The sequence below is a fragment of the Chlorocebus sabaeus genome, chromosome 22, assembly GCF_047675955.1.
Source record: "Chlorocebus sabaeus isolate Y175 chromosome 22, mChlSab1.0.hap1, whole genome shotgun sequence".
Classification (NCBI taxonomy): domain Eukaryota; kingdom Metazoa; phylum Chordata; class Mammalia; order Primates; family Cercopithecidae; genus Chlorocebus; species Chlorocebus sabaeus.
The window spans coordinates 55,668,468-55,684,634 of NC_132925.1; the positions used below are offsets into that span (position 1 = coordinate 55,668,468).

The 16,167-nt window shown below is 36.6% G+C and overlaps 1 protein-coding gene across 5 annotated transcripts in view; it reads left to right on the forward strand.

Annotated features, from left to right (window-relative positions):
* Nucleotides 1-16,167, forward strand: part of RAD18 (RAD18 E3 ubiquitin protein ligase) — an 82,450-nt gene that overhangs the window by 44,060 nt on the left and 22,223 nt on the right. For 4 of the 5 annotated variants that reach the window (XM_038003628.2, XM_007985101.3, XM_073009903.1 and 1 more), the window contains 4 exons: nucleotides 471-547; nucleotides 1,923-1,983; nucleotides 11,800-11,940; nucleotides 15,274-15,457. In XM_038003628.2, coding sequence (XP_037859556.1) covers nucleotides 471-547; nucleotides 1,923-1,983; nucleotides 11,800-11,940; nucleotides 15,274-15,457 — 463 coding nt within the window. The remainder of the gene's footprint in view (nucleotides 1-470; nucleotides 548-1,922; nucleotides 1,984-11,799; nucleotides 11,941-15,273; nucleotides 15,458-16,167) is intronic. The other variant, XM_038003629.2, reaches the window with a different exon arrangement.

Below are 16,167 nucleotides of genomic sequence, written 5' to 3' on the forward strand. Positions count from 1 at the left end.
TAATTGGTAACCATACCTACGGACAAAGGTTCTGGAGGCAAGGACATTTTTCCTGGTATTTGTAGACCTTTCTCTCTCCTTGAACAGTGGCCTGTTGTACTGCATTTAGTACATTGGAATTTGAGCAGACATCCCCTAATAATTGAACTCACACTAAAAAATTAATTTTCATATTTCATTGAGACTTCTGTTTAGACCTATATATTCAAAGGAGAAAGCAAAGTGACTTGACTTTACTCTTCTGGTTATACGTTGAACAACATGTGCATGTGTAAGAGTTCAGTGTTTTAACTTCATGGTTTTTTTTAACCTTTTGTTTTGAAATGGTAATTGATTCACAGAAAAATTGTAAAAATAGATCAGGGAGTTCACATATACCTGTCACCCATCTTCTAATGTTAATAACTTAAATAATTACTGTACAGTGATTAAAAAAAAGTAACCTAGTGGTTATTTTCTTATTTTAACAGCTGCTGAAATAGTTCAAGAAATCGAAAATATGGAGAAGACTAGGATGCGTCTTGAAGCTAGTAAACTCAATGAAAGTGTATGTTAATGGGCTATTTCAGTATCTGGATAGAAATGAAGAAAGAAAGTTTAATACCCAACACAAATTAAAGCAAACCATTATTAAATTTGTTCATTTACTAAAACATTTCCACTTAGTGTATTATGATTTACTTGCAACTCCTTTTAGGACAATATTTGATTGTACTTAGCAGTCTTCTAGCACAACATGCAATTCAAAGTAGAGTTTGTTCATGAGCTAGAGTTCTATAGAAAATGCTTATACCTGTGCATCAGGCAGCTTTGATATTGGTCCTTTCTCTGCTGGTTGTGTTCGATAAACTGCCTCTAAGGACCTCTAAGCTACTGCTAGGGACTTCTATAATTCCTTTTTAGCTCTGGCATTCTGCAATTCTATGATTATGCTTATGGACATGTTAAGTAATTGTAAGAGGATACATTAAGTAATTTGAGGATGGAGTATTCTCTTGAGCTTTTGAGAGAATCAGAGACCTAAAATTCTTCACTGTTGCCTTCCACTAGCTTGATGGCCCCAAACTTGAAGACAGGATACCAGTGAAGAAAATAGTCATTGTGTCCTGTGACACTGGAGGAAGTGTTTTGGTCTCTTCCAAGTAGACTTCTTTTTTTTTCTAGGCCATCTGTAGTGTGTTTGTAAGGAAAGCAATGGTTACCTTAAGAAAGTAAGTTTGTAGCCAAATAAGTAGGAACAAAAATGGGATTTACATTGACCTTAAAATACATTGGTATTTAAGGGAAGTCTGTAGGAATGATTCTTCCTAGGTCTATATAAAACAGATGACAGATCATTTTCCTCTATTTTAAACACTCATTACATTATTACCTGTGTGCTAACTGTAAGATGGGAACTGTAGTGAATTATGGAAGTAGATTTCTGATCTTTTAAGTCTGAGGTTTAAAAAGTGGACCTAGAAATTTAACTTACTATGTTTTGTATTACTGCATTTTCTATACATACTACTTTTCTATAATGACCTGGAGAAGTTAGGTTGGAAAGAGAGAAGGCAGACAAGAAGATCAGCCTTACTGATAGTCAGCTAAGTGTCGTCAGTCTTCTGGTTTCAAATATTGCCTGTTGTATTAATGAATGTGGAAAATTAAATATTGAAAATAGAAAATTCATTATTTTGTTAATATATAATTGAATCATGTTGCATTTTCTACTGATAAGAAAAAATAATGAGTAAAATGTATACTGTTTCTGGTATTTAAGGGAAGTCCATAGGAATGATTCTTCCTAGGTCTATATAAAACAGATGACAGATCATTTTCCTCTATTGTAAACACTCACATTTGAGATTTGAAAGTTTGTAATATTTCCCTTTTTATCATTTTGGGGAGATTTTTATTCAGACTTTTTTTGATTATTTTAGGTAATGGTTTTTACAAAGGACCAAACAGAAAAGGAAATAGATGAAATTCACAGTAAATATCGTAAGTTGCGTGACTTTTTTTATTTGTAAAGAGCTTCAGTTGCTGTTTTTCATCTTAAGTAATTTTTTCAGAAAAATGTTTTATATTAAGGTTCAATTCAAACTTTTGTTAACATTACTTAAGAGATTGAATTTTAATTGGGTGTTAGTGACTTTTTTTGTATTTTATGTGCCTGCTTTTTTATTTTTATGACTAGCATTCTACTTTGAGCTTTGCAAATATTAATTAACTGCTCTCAAAGCATCTCTGTGAGAAGAAGCTGGGATTAAAATGGAAACATTTGGGGGTTCTATCCTGTCCTCAGGCCACTCAGTACCAATACTTCTGTATAGGATTTCAACGCTTCTATATTTGTGCCAAAAATAGTTTTCATTTTATTGCTTGTTAGCAACCTCCCAACTTTATCACTTCCTTTTCCTTAAATGTCTTTGTGTATATCTTTCCTAGGGCTAACACATTACTGTTTTGTCAATTGTATAGCTGTTGTTCTTTGTGTGATTGGTTGGTTTTTAGTTTAAATTTAAGTGCCTGACGAACAGTAGATGGTTAATAGATGTTCACTGAGTCAGTATTCCCAGGCATGGTGTGTTTTAATTGAGGTAAGATAATTTTTTTCTCTCTTCATTTCTTAAACTCTGAAGGCCCAGGTTCTGTAGTGATGTATTGTGGGAAGGAGGATGAAGCACACCTGCACTGGATGTAGGTGTGATCGCCTGTGCCTTGGTAGAATAGGAAAAGGACCCTAGAGGAGTCTTGGATTATGGACTGAACAACAAAAGTCGCCATTATTCTGTTGCTAGACAGATAAGTATGATGTGAACCTCTTTGATCAACTTTTAGGATGCCAGAGTGATTTTTTAGAAAGGAGAACAAAAGAGAATATCAAATGATCACACTGAATTGGCCTGTAGAAATAAAGCCTGTGCAAATAAGGAAACCAGAAAATTTGCATTGGGAGAAAGTAATTTAAATAACTGAAAGGGTGGCATCTAATAATTATCCCATATTAAGAAAAATTTGGAGTGTATACAGTCAAGAAAATATTCATTGCCCACCATTTAGATATCTAAAAAGTAACTTTACTAAATAGATGGTATTAAATTAATTTATTTAGCCTTAAAATAAATCTCAAAAGTCAAGTGCTTCACAAAGCTTAGATGCTTAGCCTTTTAGTTTATTCATACATTTTGATTTAGTGTCAGGTTCTAACTATTCTATTGATATATCTTCATCTTTTAAACATTTTATTAATGTTTTACATGTAGTTTTTTAAATCATTTACTTTTTATGAGGCTTATCATATAAAAGAGCAGTCTCTTGGTTCCTCCAACAACGTGCCTCTATTCCCATTCCCTAGAGGGAACAACTATCAAATCTTTTGGCACTACTTTTGGTAATTACCTTACAATTTATAAAAAGGTATTCTTTCTGCTATTTCTTGAAGCTTTTCAATTTCACATTAACTATTGATGTACTAATATGAAAGATGGAGATTTAGCTCATTTATGTATTCTGAGCCCTACCTTTGCTTCCTTTCCATCCTTTAAATATTATGTCATAAGTTTTTGTAAGATCAGTATTAAGTTAGATACATTGTTTATGGCTCAAGCCAGACAATTTGCATAAGATGGTTATAATTCCTTTCATCAAAACATTCTGTTTTTCTTTTTTTTTTTTTTGAGATGGAGTCTCGCTCTGTCACCCAGGCTGGAGTGTAGTGGCGCGATCTTGGCTCACTGTAAGTTCTGCCTCCTGGGTTCATGCCATTCTCCTGCCTCAGCCTCCTGAGTAGCTGGGACTACAGGCTCCCACCACTACACCCAGCTAATTTTTTTGTATTTTTAGTAGAGACAGGGTTTCACCATGTTAGTCAGGGTGGTCTTGATCTCCTGACCTCATGATCCTCCCGCCTCAGCCTCCCAAAGTGCTGGGATTACAGGTGTGAGCCACTGCGCCCGGCCCTGTTTTTCTTATAATTAATAATTCTCTTTTATTTGTTTAACTGTTTACCTAGTACTAATATATCTCTAAACCTTCCAACAGAAGTGTAAATCACTTTCCAGTACATTTACACACATTGATTATAACTCATTATTTTCTCAAGAACTTCTCCCCTAGGGCCACCCCTAGTCTCTGTTGTCCTGTTCCAGTCTACTGTGCTTGCCCTTTATGCCTTCTATTAATACATGGCTGCTCCTCTGGAATTTATTGTCACCGGCTTTCTGGGAATTCTGCTCTCCTCCTTCCTGTGTTGGTTCACTTCTTCCAGGTTCCAAGTCTCGCTCTTCTCTTGCCTTGTTTTGGTAGAGTACATTTTCCAGGAAACTTCCTGAGAAAGGGTGTGTGCAAGCTTGTCCAAACTGTGGCCCGTGGGCCGCATGTGGCCCAGGATGGCCTTTGAATGCAGCCCACAACAAATTTGTAAACTTTATTAAACACTGTGATAATTTTTTTTTCTTTTTTCTTTTTTTTTTTGCTCATCAGCTATTGTTAGTGTTAGTGTATTTTATGTGTGGCCCAAGACAATTCTCCTTCCAGTGTGGCCCAGGGAAGCCAAAAGATTAGACACCCCTGGTATAGGGGAATTTCTTGAGATATATAACATTCCATATATAACAGGTAATAACACCTTTATTATTGATTGATAATTTGGCTGTTTGTAGAACTTTAGGTTGAAAAGATACTTTTCTCCAAATTTTCAAAGGTATCCTTCCATTGTTTTCTGCTTTCCAGCACTGTTGCTAATAACTAGCTTGCCATTCTGATTCTTTATCTTTCATGTGTTATTTTTTTTTCTTGATCTGCCCATGTTCAGTTCACCATCAAGTTCTGTCAGTCTCTATCTTCTAAATATCCCCTGAGTCCATACACTTCTTATGTATCACTTTGCTTTCTTGTCATCCCCCATCTACTCTTGACCCTTCCTAATACTCAGAAGCCAAAACTGTCTTCCAGAACTGCTGAGTCTTCACATCATTGCCATTTCTGCCTTGCTGCCCTCCTGCCGTTATAAAGAATTATTATAAAAGAATTCTTAAGAGAATTCATTTCTCTTAAGCTAGAGTTTGTAAAGTCTGTTATGTCCTGTATCTGGACCTGTTGAGCTCTCTAGCCTTGCCTCTTCTCTTCCCCTTACTCCTTGTATTCCAGTCACTCTGGATATCTTTTACCTCCTTTACCAAGTCCTTCAGTGTTTTAGGGCATTCGTTACCCTCTTCTCTCTTTGTCTGGAACTATGTCTTTCTCTAATTGCTTCTGACCCCTATCTATACTACCTCCTCTCAATCAGCTCAATTGTAGTTTCCCTGGGAAACCCTTTGTGATCTCAGACAAGGTAAGATTTTCTTTCTATATGTACTTACATTATCTTGTGTTTTTTCATAGTACTATTCCATTCGTTCAGCCATCACAAGTTTTTCTAGTACTTAGCATGTGCCAGACGCTATGCTCAGAGCTGGGGATATAGGAATGAACAAGACAGACAAAAAGTCTACTCTGTTGGAATTTATATCTTACTAGTATTTTAGAAAGTGATAAGTGAAAAAATAAAGCAAGGAAGAATATAAGAAAAGTTTAACTTTTTGATAAAATGGTCATAATCGTTATTTATTATGCAGTTAATTAGTTTCTTATTTCTAATTAATTTCTAATTATGTGTTTTTATTAGTGTACTAGGGCTGCCGAAACAAAGTACTGCATGTAGACTGCATGGCTTAAATAACAAATTTATTGTCTCGTGGTTCTGGAAGCTAGAAGTCCAAGAGCAAGGTGTCAGCAGGGTTCTGGAGGCTAGAAGTCCAAGATCGAAGTGTCCTGAGCTTCTCAGGGCCGTGCAGGAAGGATCTGTTCTAGGCCTCTCTCCTTGGCTGTAGATGGCCATCTTCTCCCTATGTCTCTTGACATCATCTTCCCTCTATGTGTGTCTCTGTGTCCAAATTTCCCCCTTTTATAAACATATCAGTTGTATTGGATTAGGGCTCATCCTAATGACCTCAGGGGTGGCTCCTCTGTCATTTCCCTATCATAAGCAAAGTCCTGAGGTTGGGAAAAAAACTGTCTCTCTTAGAAAAGAAAAAAAAGCTTAAAATGAATAGTGGGGGGTTGGGGGTCTGGGATAAGAGCCTCTTGCTCTCTGGAAATGGTTTCCTTTAATCACTGTATCTCTACCGCAGTTCAGATCAGCTACACCTCCATGAAGGGAAACAGAATCAACATTCCTTTTACCCAAAGGAAAGAGAGAGGTGGCAGGATCTTGGAAAAGAGATAGATCCAACAATTCCACATTTAGCTCACCCTTTGTCATATCCTGGATGAGCCCCCATATGATGGGATAGTTCCCTGGACCTTGACCCCCTTTGTGGGTGGGAACTGGAGTAGATCCTTTCACTCAGCCCACTGCTGGCCACTCCTTGCAAGAGGGAACACATACTGGAACCAGCCGGACGCTCCTTTCTGGTGGGAGCGGGCTCTGTACAGGCCCCATAGCAGTGTCCTAGCCCCTGCCCTTTCAGCACGTGGGTTCTCGTCCTGCGTCTTAGAAAAATGAAGTTGCACAAATGGATTGGAGAGTAGTGTATGTAGAGGATTTTATTGAGTGATGGCTGGCAGCTGATGGGAGTTGGAAAGGGGATGATGTGGGAAGAAGGTGGTCTTTCCCTGAAGCTGCAGCATCTGAAGTCAGCTGCATTTGTCTGTAATCTCCAATGCTCAGCTGCTTGTATCCCCAGTGCTCAGCAGCTTGCATCTCTGACTGCTTGCATCAGCTGCTTGTGTTGCTCTGCCAGCTGAAGTATTTTTATGGGCAAAGGATGGAAGCATGGCAGACCAAAAAGGCAATATTTGGGTGGCGAGATGGGGTCAGCTGTTTTCACTTAGGGCCAAGGTCCCAGGCTTGAGGGTGGAGTTTAGCCAGGAGCCCAGCCATTCTGTATCTCAAGGACACCAAAGAACTTTTGTTTATGTGGGTCATATCTATTAATATGTATCACATTATCAATTAAAACTTAGAGATGTCTGTTTCCAGCCATGGAATAGCTTCATTTACTCTCTTACCTAAAACAAGCAAAATGAATGTACAAAGTATATGAAATAGCAATTTTCAAGATACTGGCCATTGGGCACCGAAGGATAGGGATCCTTGAGAGGTAAGCAAAAAATGTGATGAGCCTTATACTAAAGTTTCCTGGCTATAGTGTGGGCAAGTGGGTATTCCAGGCAAAGCCTGGAGACTCTAAGTTAAGGAGAAAGAGCTGAGAGATCAGAGGAACCAAAGGAGTTAGAGTTTGCAGGACGGAGTACTGGAAGGAGAAACCCAGTGATCTGCAGAGAGTTCACCTTGAGTATTCATTTGGCATGCAGAATACATTCTCTGACCACAATGAAATTAAATTAGAAATCAGTAACAAAGCCCTTGGGAAAGTCACCAAATATTTGGAAGTTAAATAATCCATTTCAAAATAACCCGTAGGTCAAAGAAGAAATTAAAACCAAGAAATTTCAAAAATATTAACAATGAACCCATTACATGTTAGCATAAATAACATATTTTGATTTAAAAAAAAAACTGTTTCCCCCTCTCCAAAAAATAAAAATAGAGATTTCTATTAGCCCAGACGGAATAACAGAGACTAGATTTACTCTCCTCCATGAAAAAAAAAAAAAAGAAAAACCTAGAAAACCAGGTGAATGTTGAATGGTTTTTCAGATAATGGGAAACAAACAGGTAGCATAGGACTGTGATCTCTGAGATAGAGAGAAAACAAATCATGACTTAGGCCAAACGTTGCTGTGAACAGACAACATTACATTTCACAGAGATAGAAGGGAACAGGGGTTTCACAGCTTGGAAGCAGCAAACCTTGACAAGACCAGCCTCAGAAGTATTTAGAGGTCAGAAGTATTTAGAGTTGATTGAGACCAAATTGGAGGTGAGGAAATGAAACCATTAAGGTAGACAACTTTTTGGGGGAGGTTTTAGTGTAAAGGAAAGCAGAAAAATAGGGTCATAGCTGGAGGAGGGGTGTTGGGTCAAGGGAGGGTTTTGTTTGCTTTTTTTTTTTTAAGTTTATTATTTAAATTGGGAGATATTTAACTCAGTGGCTTTCTGATCTTTTTGACTACAACCCACAGTGAGAGATACATTTTATATCACTACTAACTGTATACATACACGTGACTGAAACAAAGGCTTCACAAAATGGTGTTTGCCTTTTCCATTTTTAATGCATTCTGATACTTTCTATTCTCTTTATTATTTCAATAAGAAAAAAATGCTGGTCTGGATTTGCTGAGTTGTTTTCATAATTCACACTCTAGGTTCGAAGGCACAGTCTCTGTTCACAGCTTCATGATGGAATCCCGAACATAAGTTAGAGGTTAGCCTTTAATTATAGCAAGGATAGTTGTTTCATGGTAAGAACAAGGGAAATAGATCATAAGTGCACAGACAAGTTATACTGGTGCTTGAAAGATGACAGAGTTTCTGTTAGAATGATTCTATATTTTTCAAAGTAGTGCGAGACCAACTAAGAGGGGCCACATGGGGAGTGTTGAATATTTGAACAAAGAGAAGAAAGTGTAAGATAGATATTTTGGAGAATTGTAGAGAAAACTTTACTAGAGAAAGGTGTGAGAGTTGTATAGCAGTATTGAATGCTCATTTGAGAATTATGATCATGAAATTAAAGTGTCACTAGTCAGTTCAGGGCTAGATGAATAAGCCTGTAGTGAACATTAGCCATAACTGTTAAACTCTGTTTTTCATCCACATTTAGCTGATTGGCTATAATAGGTGGTATGATGGTGAAAGAAATATATGGGATTTTACTTTGGCAAACACTGACTCCAAACTCATTTCTTGATTTAAAGTGGACGAAGTATCTCAGTGGCATCACTGTAGAAGGGTATGAGTCTTTTCTACTCTTGAGAGAGCCTGTTTTTAGTCTTTTGTGCCACTGGGTTCTGGGTTCTTGGGCAGACCCAGAGACACTCTGACTGTAAGGGCTGGTCTGAAGAAGAGTAGTTAAAGTGATCAGGGAGTGAAGGGCTTGACTTGGTACTAAAAATGATTACATTTAAACTTGGAGAGGAACTAAGGATGGAATGATCCAAGTATTCAAAATCTGGAAGAAAATGAGTTGGTTGAATGTGTACTTAGCCATGGACACTCCCACGACTAGCTGAGCCACTTAAAACTTCTAAGAGGTAATTTCAGGACATATACCCACCAGAACTGAGATTTTAAACTCTATAGTACTCCTTGCCAAATGGCAAATCTTCTAAAATGAAGTAAAGAGGTAAGTGGGAACAATGTTACTAGTCTTGATCTGTTGACATTTTTCATTTTCTGAGTAGGGGTTATTGGAATTCTCTGGCTAGAGTGGCTACCATTTACTTTTGGTTTCCAGCCTAGCTCTGGGGTAATTAGATTTAAATCTGGGATTTTATTACTTCAGAAGATAATAAGTCATTAAGCCTTCTTAACTGTTAATGCTATTACTTTAGCAAATTTCTTAACTAATTCTTAAATCTCCAGTCTTTATGTGTACAGTGGAGTGGCCTTAGTAGGAAAATAGCTTAGACCTGGTCTAACTAAATTATGTAGATCCCATAGTACTGTGTCACCCTAGCCTAATAGAAACTACATAATGATGGTGGTAGTGTTAGCCCATTGATTCCAAGGAGCCAGAGAAATACAGGATGGTTATCCTCAAGTGCGTAGAGTACTTAAAAGAAATCACCTAGCTTGTATCCTAGATAGGATCTTACTTGTTTCTAAAGAGTTAGTTTTTTTCCAGTAATCTTTACGTCCAGGATATATTTCTTTTGCTGACATTTTAATTAGTCTCTTATTTAAAATGTACCATACATTTTATAGCCCAACACATTAGTTTCACTAGAAGTTTTCATACATGTACCATACACATAAAAATATTGTAATTAGGAGCATTCTTGCCTGAATGTCTTTGCTGTGCCTGTCAATATTCACGTATAGGAATCCAACTATTTTCTTCCTTGTGCATCACAATTTAGTTTTTCTCTTTTCGTGTTAAAAGATAATTTTCAAAAACAAGTAACATCATTCTCATACGGATGTAAAACGAACATGTGTTTTTATTAAAGATTTAAGCTCATTAGTAGAGAGAGGGCTGATATTATGAGGTGATCAAAGAAGGAGCCAAAGAATCATCACATTTACAGATGAGGAACATTGAAATGAACGTATAACGGGCAAAAAACTGGCTTCTTCCACATTGGAGGATGGAAGTCAATTGAACCTCCACCCAACAGGATTTTGCATATCTATAGTCAAGAATTATTTTCCATTGCTTTCAGTTATCTACAACATATACCATAGCTCAAAGGCAGTGAATGTCTGGAATCCTGGGAGAGTAGATTTAGACAATGCCGTAGTTCAACTGAAGCTCAATTTTTTTCCCTACACCCAGTAAATTCCTTATGCCTTAGTATTGTGCTACGGAAAATGGGAGAAACCAAGTGATAAAAAGTACATTTTTGATTTTTGTATGAAAACAGTGTCAAATTTTTGTTTTAACCATTTGTAGTATGGTTCTCTCTAAAAATTTTACAGGATTTATGACATTACTTTGGACTGTGGCCTAAGTGTTTAACATTGCTAGATAAGTAAACTGCAACCTCAGCTGCATGGTTCAGAATCACAAATACATGCCCTAAAGTCCATGCAGTAATGATGACTGGCTGCTCTTTATTGAACAAATTGATACATTAATAATGGTGATCTTGAGGTCAGGGTTAATTATATTCAAAGGTGTTAAAATGGTAGTAAATAAAGATTAGAGTTAATATAGTATCCTAAGGTAAGGTAGAATTGGTTGGGAGAGGTCTTAGAATCTTAAAGGGGCTCGCTCTACTGGGAAACAGGCCAGAAATGTGAAGAAAAAAAAGAGCTGGAGTGGATATCCTTTGTTATTATGATTCAACTTTCCTAGAGGCTTCTATTTTAGATCCAGTGAATACTCTTAGTACTCTTGTATCTTGGAAGTTAAAATGGTATCATTTGTATATATTTAAGAAAGCGTGCATCTTTCTTGCTCTTATGATTTAATTATGTAAAAGCCTCTCTAGAGAATGGAGTTTGGGAAGAAACCTAGAGTAGCAAACTAGGAATATCATGTTTCCATATTTGTATTTGAGGAAGAGAGAAGATAAAAAGAATCTTCCATGACACTGCAGCCCTTTGTATTCTTCTGCTTGGTAGCTTTTAAATTTATTGCAAGTGATTCCTATGGTTGCTGTTCTTGAGCAGTCTGGTACACCTCTTTTTTCTTTTTGGAGACAGAGTCTCGCTCTGTTGCCCAGTCTGGAGTGCGGTGGTGTGATCTCAGGTCACCGCAACCCCTGCCTCCCAGGTTCAAGTGACTCTTGTGCCTCAGCCTCCTAAGTAGCTGGGATTCTAGGCACGCAATACCACGCCTGGCTAATTTTTTTGTATTTTTAGTAGAGATAGGGTTTCACCATGTTGGTCAGGCTGGTCTCGAACTCCTGACAAATGGTCCACCTACTTCAGCCTCCCAAAGTGCTGGGATTACAGGCGTGTGATACCACGCTCGGCTAATTTTTTTGTATTTTTAGTAGAGATGGAGTTTCACCTTGTTGGCCACGCTGGTCTCGAACTCCTGACAAGTGATCCATTCACTTCGGGCTCCCAAAGTGGTAGGATTACAGGCGTGAGCCACCATGCCCATCCCTTGTACACCTCTCGATATTCAGTTTGTCAGTTGTAGATGGTTAACTTTCATTGTCCTAGCTTTACTGTGAAGATCTTTTGAATTTCAGGTAAGAAACATAAATGTGAATTTCAGCTTCTGGTGGATCAGGCTAGAAAAGGATACAAGAAAATTGTTGGAATGTCACAAAAAACAGTAACAATAACAAAAGAAGATGAATCTACAGAAAAGCTATCTTCTGTATGCATGGGTAAGAAAGTATAATTAAAAACAGACATATGTTGAATTTCATTATTTACTTTTAATATGAAAAGAAAATTAAACCAAGGAAATTTACTTTGGAGTTCCTAGTTCTTTGAAATGAGGAAAAGTATTTTTAGACAAACTTCATGTAGCAGTTTGTAAACTAGATTTATTACTGTGCGGAAAATGGTTGGAAGAATGTCCTGAAGAAACAATCTCTTTTTGTCTATCATCCTTTCAGTTAATGACAAATCATAAATATCTTAGTTATTTAAGCTTGAGGATGTTTTCTAGGTGTAGAATTTATTGGTGGAGATCCTGAGAGATCCTGTAAGAGAGTGAATTATTTTTGTGATAGAACACTGGTGTTTACTTTGGATGAAATGTTCTGCCAAACAGTCTAAAGCTAATATACTGGTAGGCTAATACAGAGCACATTCCTTAACTTTGATCCATTTTAAAATTTGAAATTAATATTTTAATTCTATTGCCTGGGCTTTGGACCAGTGAACAAAAAAGAATCATAGTGGGGGAAAGTGTGCAAGAAAATTCCTTATCATGTTTTTCTATATTGTGGTAAAATATATATAATACAATATTTATCTTTTTAACCCTTCATAAATGTATAAGTCGTTGGCATTAAATACACAATATTAAATTCACAATATTGTATAACTGTCACCAATGCCTATATCCAAAACAATCTCATCATTCCCAGCCCAAGCTCTGCACTCATGAAATAGCAACTCTTCCGTCCCCTCTGCCTCATAGCCCTGGTAATAGCAGTTCCACCTTCTGTGTCTATGAGTTTGCCCATTCCAGGTACCTCATATAAATGGAATTGTATAATATTTTCTTTGTGTGTTGACTTCTTTCTCTAAGCATAATGCTTTCAGAGTCCATCAGTGTTGTAGCTTATTTTAAAATTTCTTACTATGATTAAACAGTATTCTGTAGTATGTATATGCCATATTTTGTTTATCCATTTATCTGTTATGGTTATTTCCACCTCTTGGTTATTATAAATAATGCTGCTATGAGCATTGATGCTCAGATATCTAAGTTTCAGCTTAGAGTGGGATTTCTGATTCATATACTGGTTCTATGTTTAACCTTTTGAGGAATTGTTAAACTTTTCCATAGTGGCTGCATTATCTTACATTCCCACCAGCAAAGCGTGAGGGTTCCAGTTTCTTCACATCTTTATCAACGCTTGTTATTTTCTGATTTTTAAATTTTTTTAAAATTGTAAATGCGAAATGGTATGTAATTGTGGTTTTGATTTGCATTTCCCTAGTGACTAATAAACAATTTGTGCATAAGGTGCTGCCTCAGTATATAACTCATGGTCTTTGAACAAATCGAACTTGTTCATGCAATTGTGAAAGGATATTTCTAGAAACTAGTTTAGCACTTGAGAAAATCTGACTGAATATTTCCCTTTAAGGGAACTTTTTTTTATTAGTTGAACCTCTCTTGAATATCATTGATGGCTTATATGTATTTATGAACATCAATATTACTCTTTCTGGGGTTCAAAGGTGATTGCTGCTTTTAGATTGCTGTGCATGAATGAGATGTCTGAGAGGGTAAGGAATGTGAGAGAGGTGAAGACAGACACAGACTGACTGAAAAGATGAATTTCGTATAGCATCATAAAACCAATATAATTGTTGCTCTTTAGGACAAACATTGAAGTGCTCATGTAAGTGAACAAGTTGCATATTCTCTCAAGTGAAAACTTAGCCTGTTTTTGTTGTGTGTCTCTGGGGAGCTCTGATGTCTGAGCCTCACTCCTGAGGCTCTATTTTGAAGTCCTGCATTCTGAGATCTAAGGGCAGGTAGAAAGGATAACTTATTTTTTATGCCCACGGATTATTGAATGCTGTTTGTCCCCAAGAAGGAATATATTGTCTGGAAGTGTATGTAAGAGTGAAAGAAGAAAAGAATACAGACAATGTGCAAAAATAAAAGATTGTTTTCAGTTGAATTCCTGTTCCCTGGTTTGCCAGCTTTTTTGCATGTGCCTCACTAGTTGAGTAATATAGTCCCTGGGTGAACCGAGTTGACTGGGGGATTGGCTCCTCTTAATGTGATCCTGGTATCTGTTTACAAGAGGAGTTCTTAGAGGTTCAGGATGGTCATCCTGGCTAACTTCTTTTTCTCTTTTCCAGATATACTTTAGAGGGTGCTGTTTTGTTTTGCTAATGATAGTTTATTGATAGCCAGATGACATTAGGAGCATATTTTTAGGAATTACACTCTTGTGAAGTATGCTGTTCTCCCAGTATAACAAAAACTTAGAACTATTTCTGAAAAAAATTTGACTATGTGAACTTGGCAAGGTTTTTTGAAGAATGTGTTATGTTCTTTCCCCATAAATTCTCTCTGTATAACCAAACCTTGACAATTGTATTTTTATTGTGCTTCGTTGAAGACCGCTTGCCTCTACAAGTGCTTGAGGAGTGATGTGTGAAAGCTCTGTTTCTCTGTGAGGAAACACATGAAAGGAGCTCTGTACTATTATTGGCACGTGTAGCTTGCATGTGAAAGTACCTCCTCAGTTCCTGAAAGTTAAGGACAGCACAGATGAAAATCCCAGCAGAGTTTATGATGAGTAGGAGAATCCTGGGCACTAAAGAATCTTTCACAGATATTCTTCTCACTCATATTTGTAGAAAATTGGCCATTCCCGTATGCCACATTTTTGTAAACACTGCATCCTTCCAGCTTTTTGGGGTCTTTATTTTTATCTGCAATAAGAGACCTTAAAAGCTGAGAATATGACAAAGAATGCATGGAAATGTGATGTATATTGGATCAAATGGAAATATTCCTTATGTCTGATTAGTTGTCCTTTTCCATAGAGAATAATTAGATTCTATTTAACAGGTTTAGAAAAATGTCCAGATAGATTCACTATCATATAGTAGTGACAAATATTGTGGTTGTCTTATTAGTTGAATCTGTAGTCTTTTTTTTTGGTTATACTTCTTACGTTGGTTTGTCAGTGTTCTCTGATCTATGAAATATGCAAGAATTCCTTAGTAATATGTTAATAGATGCCTCATTAGAATTACAAGATTCTTCCTGCTCCTGGTTTTAAAATAAATTTTATTTTTAAACTAATTAATCTTGGAAAAACATGGGCTGGATAGTATAATTAGGTAGCACCATTGTAGTGTTAATTCTTGCTTTCTGGCTGTCACTAGAGTTCTGGAATCAATGTGACATATTCTTCAACTTTACTAAGTGCGTATGGCAGTATTAAGTGTTACAGAAGTAATAGGCGTACAGAAGTTGTAGATTTTAACGTACTCTTAAATTTATTTTTTCCTAGGACAGGAAGATAATATGACCTCAGTAATAAACCACTTTTCTCAATCAAAGCTGGTAACAAACCACTTTTCTCAATCAAATCTGGACTCCCCAGAGGAATTGGAACCTGACAGAGAAGAGGATTCTTCTAGCTGTACTGATATTCAAGAAGCTCTTTCTTCACCAGAATCAGATTCATGCAATAGGTAAGAAACATGCAGTAGTTGATTATTTTAAATATCTACCTCATATGCACACATAGATAGTTAGGCAGAAATAATTAGAAAGTAGCTTTGAGGCATGGTATGGTGTGTCACTCCTACATTTCAGTCCCCTTTTACTGCTGGGTCATCTTCACAGTGGTAACAAGGCAGGATTTGGGAAGGAAGTACAGGGATCGGAGGGTGAGTTTGGTATAGCCTTTATATAGCCTTTTTATAGATATTTTTCCTGCCGTTGGAAAAGAAAGCATGATAGGCAGTGAAATTTTGTCAAGACAATGAGTGAAGGAGATAAAAACAACTGTATTGGAAAACAGAGATAGAAAGACATGGCACATAGGAGAGTTAAGAAATGAAAAATTTAACTGAGTAAATAGATGGGGAAACTTTAAAAATGAGAAGTTTGGTAATGAGTTATTTTGAAAAGATATTTTAAAAATATATAGGGTTTATTTTACACACATGCATGCACACATACCATTTTTTGTTCTGGTCTTTCACTTAATATTATGTCATAAATGTTAACATTTCTATAGGTTGGCACAAAAGTAATCGAAACCACAGTTAATTTTGCACCAACATAATATCTTATGTTTATAATTGTTATTTTTAAATGAGTACAGTATTTTGTTATGTCTCTGTACCATAATTTACCAGACCCTTCAGTTTCTGTTAGAGCTCTGCATTTTTTCCAG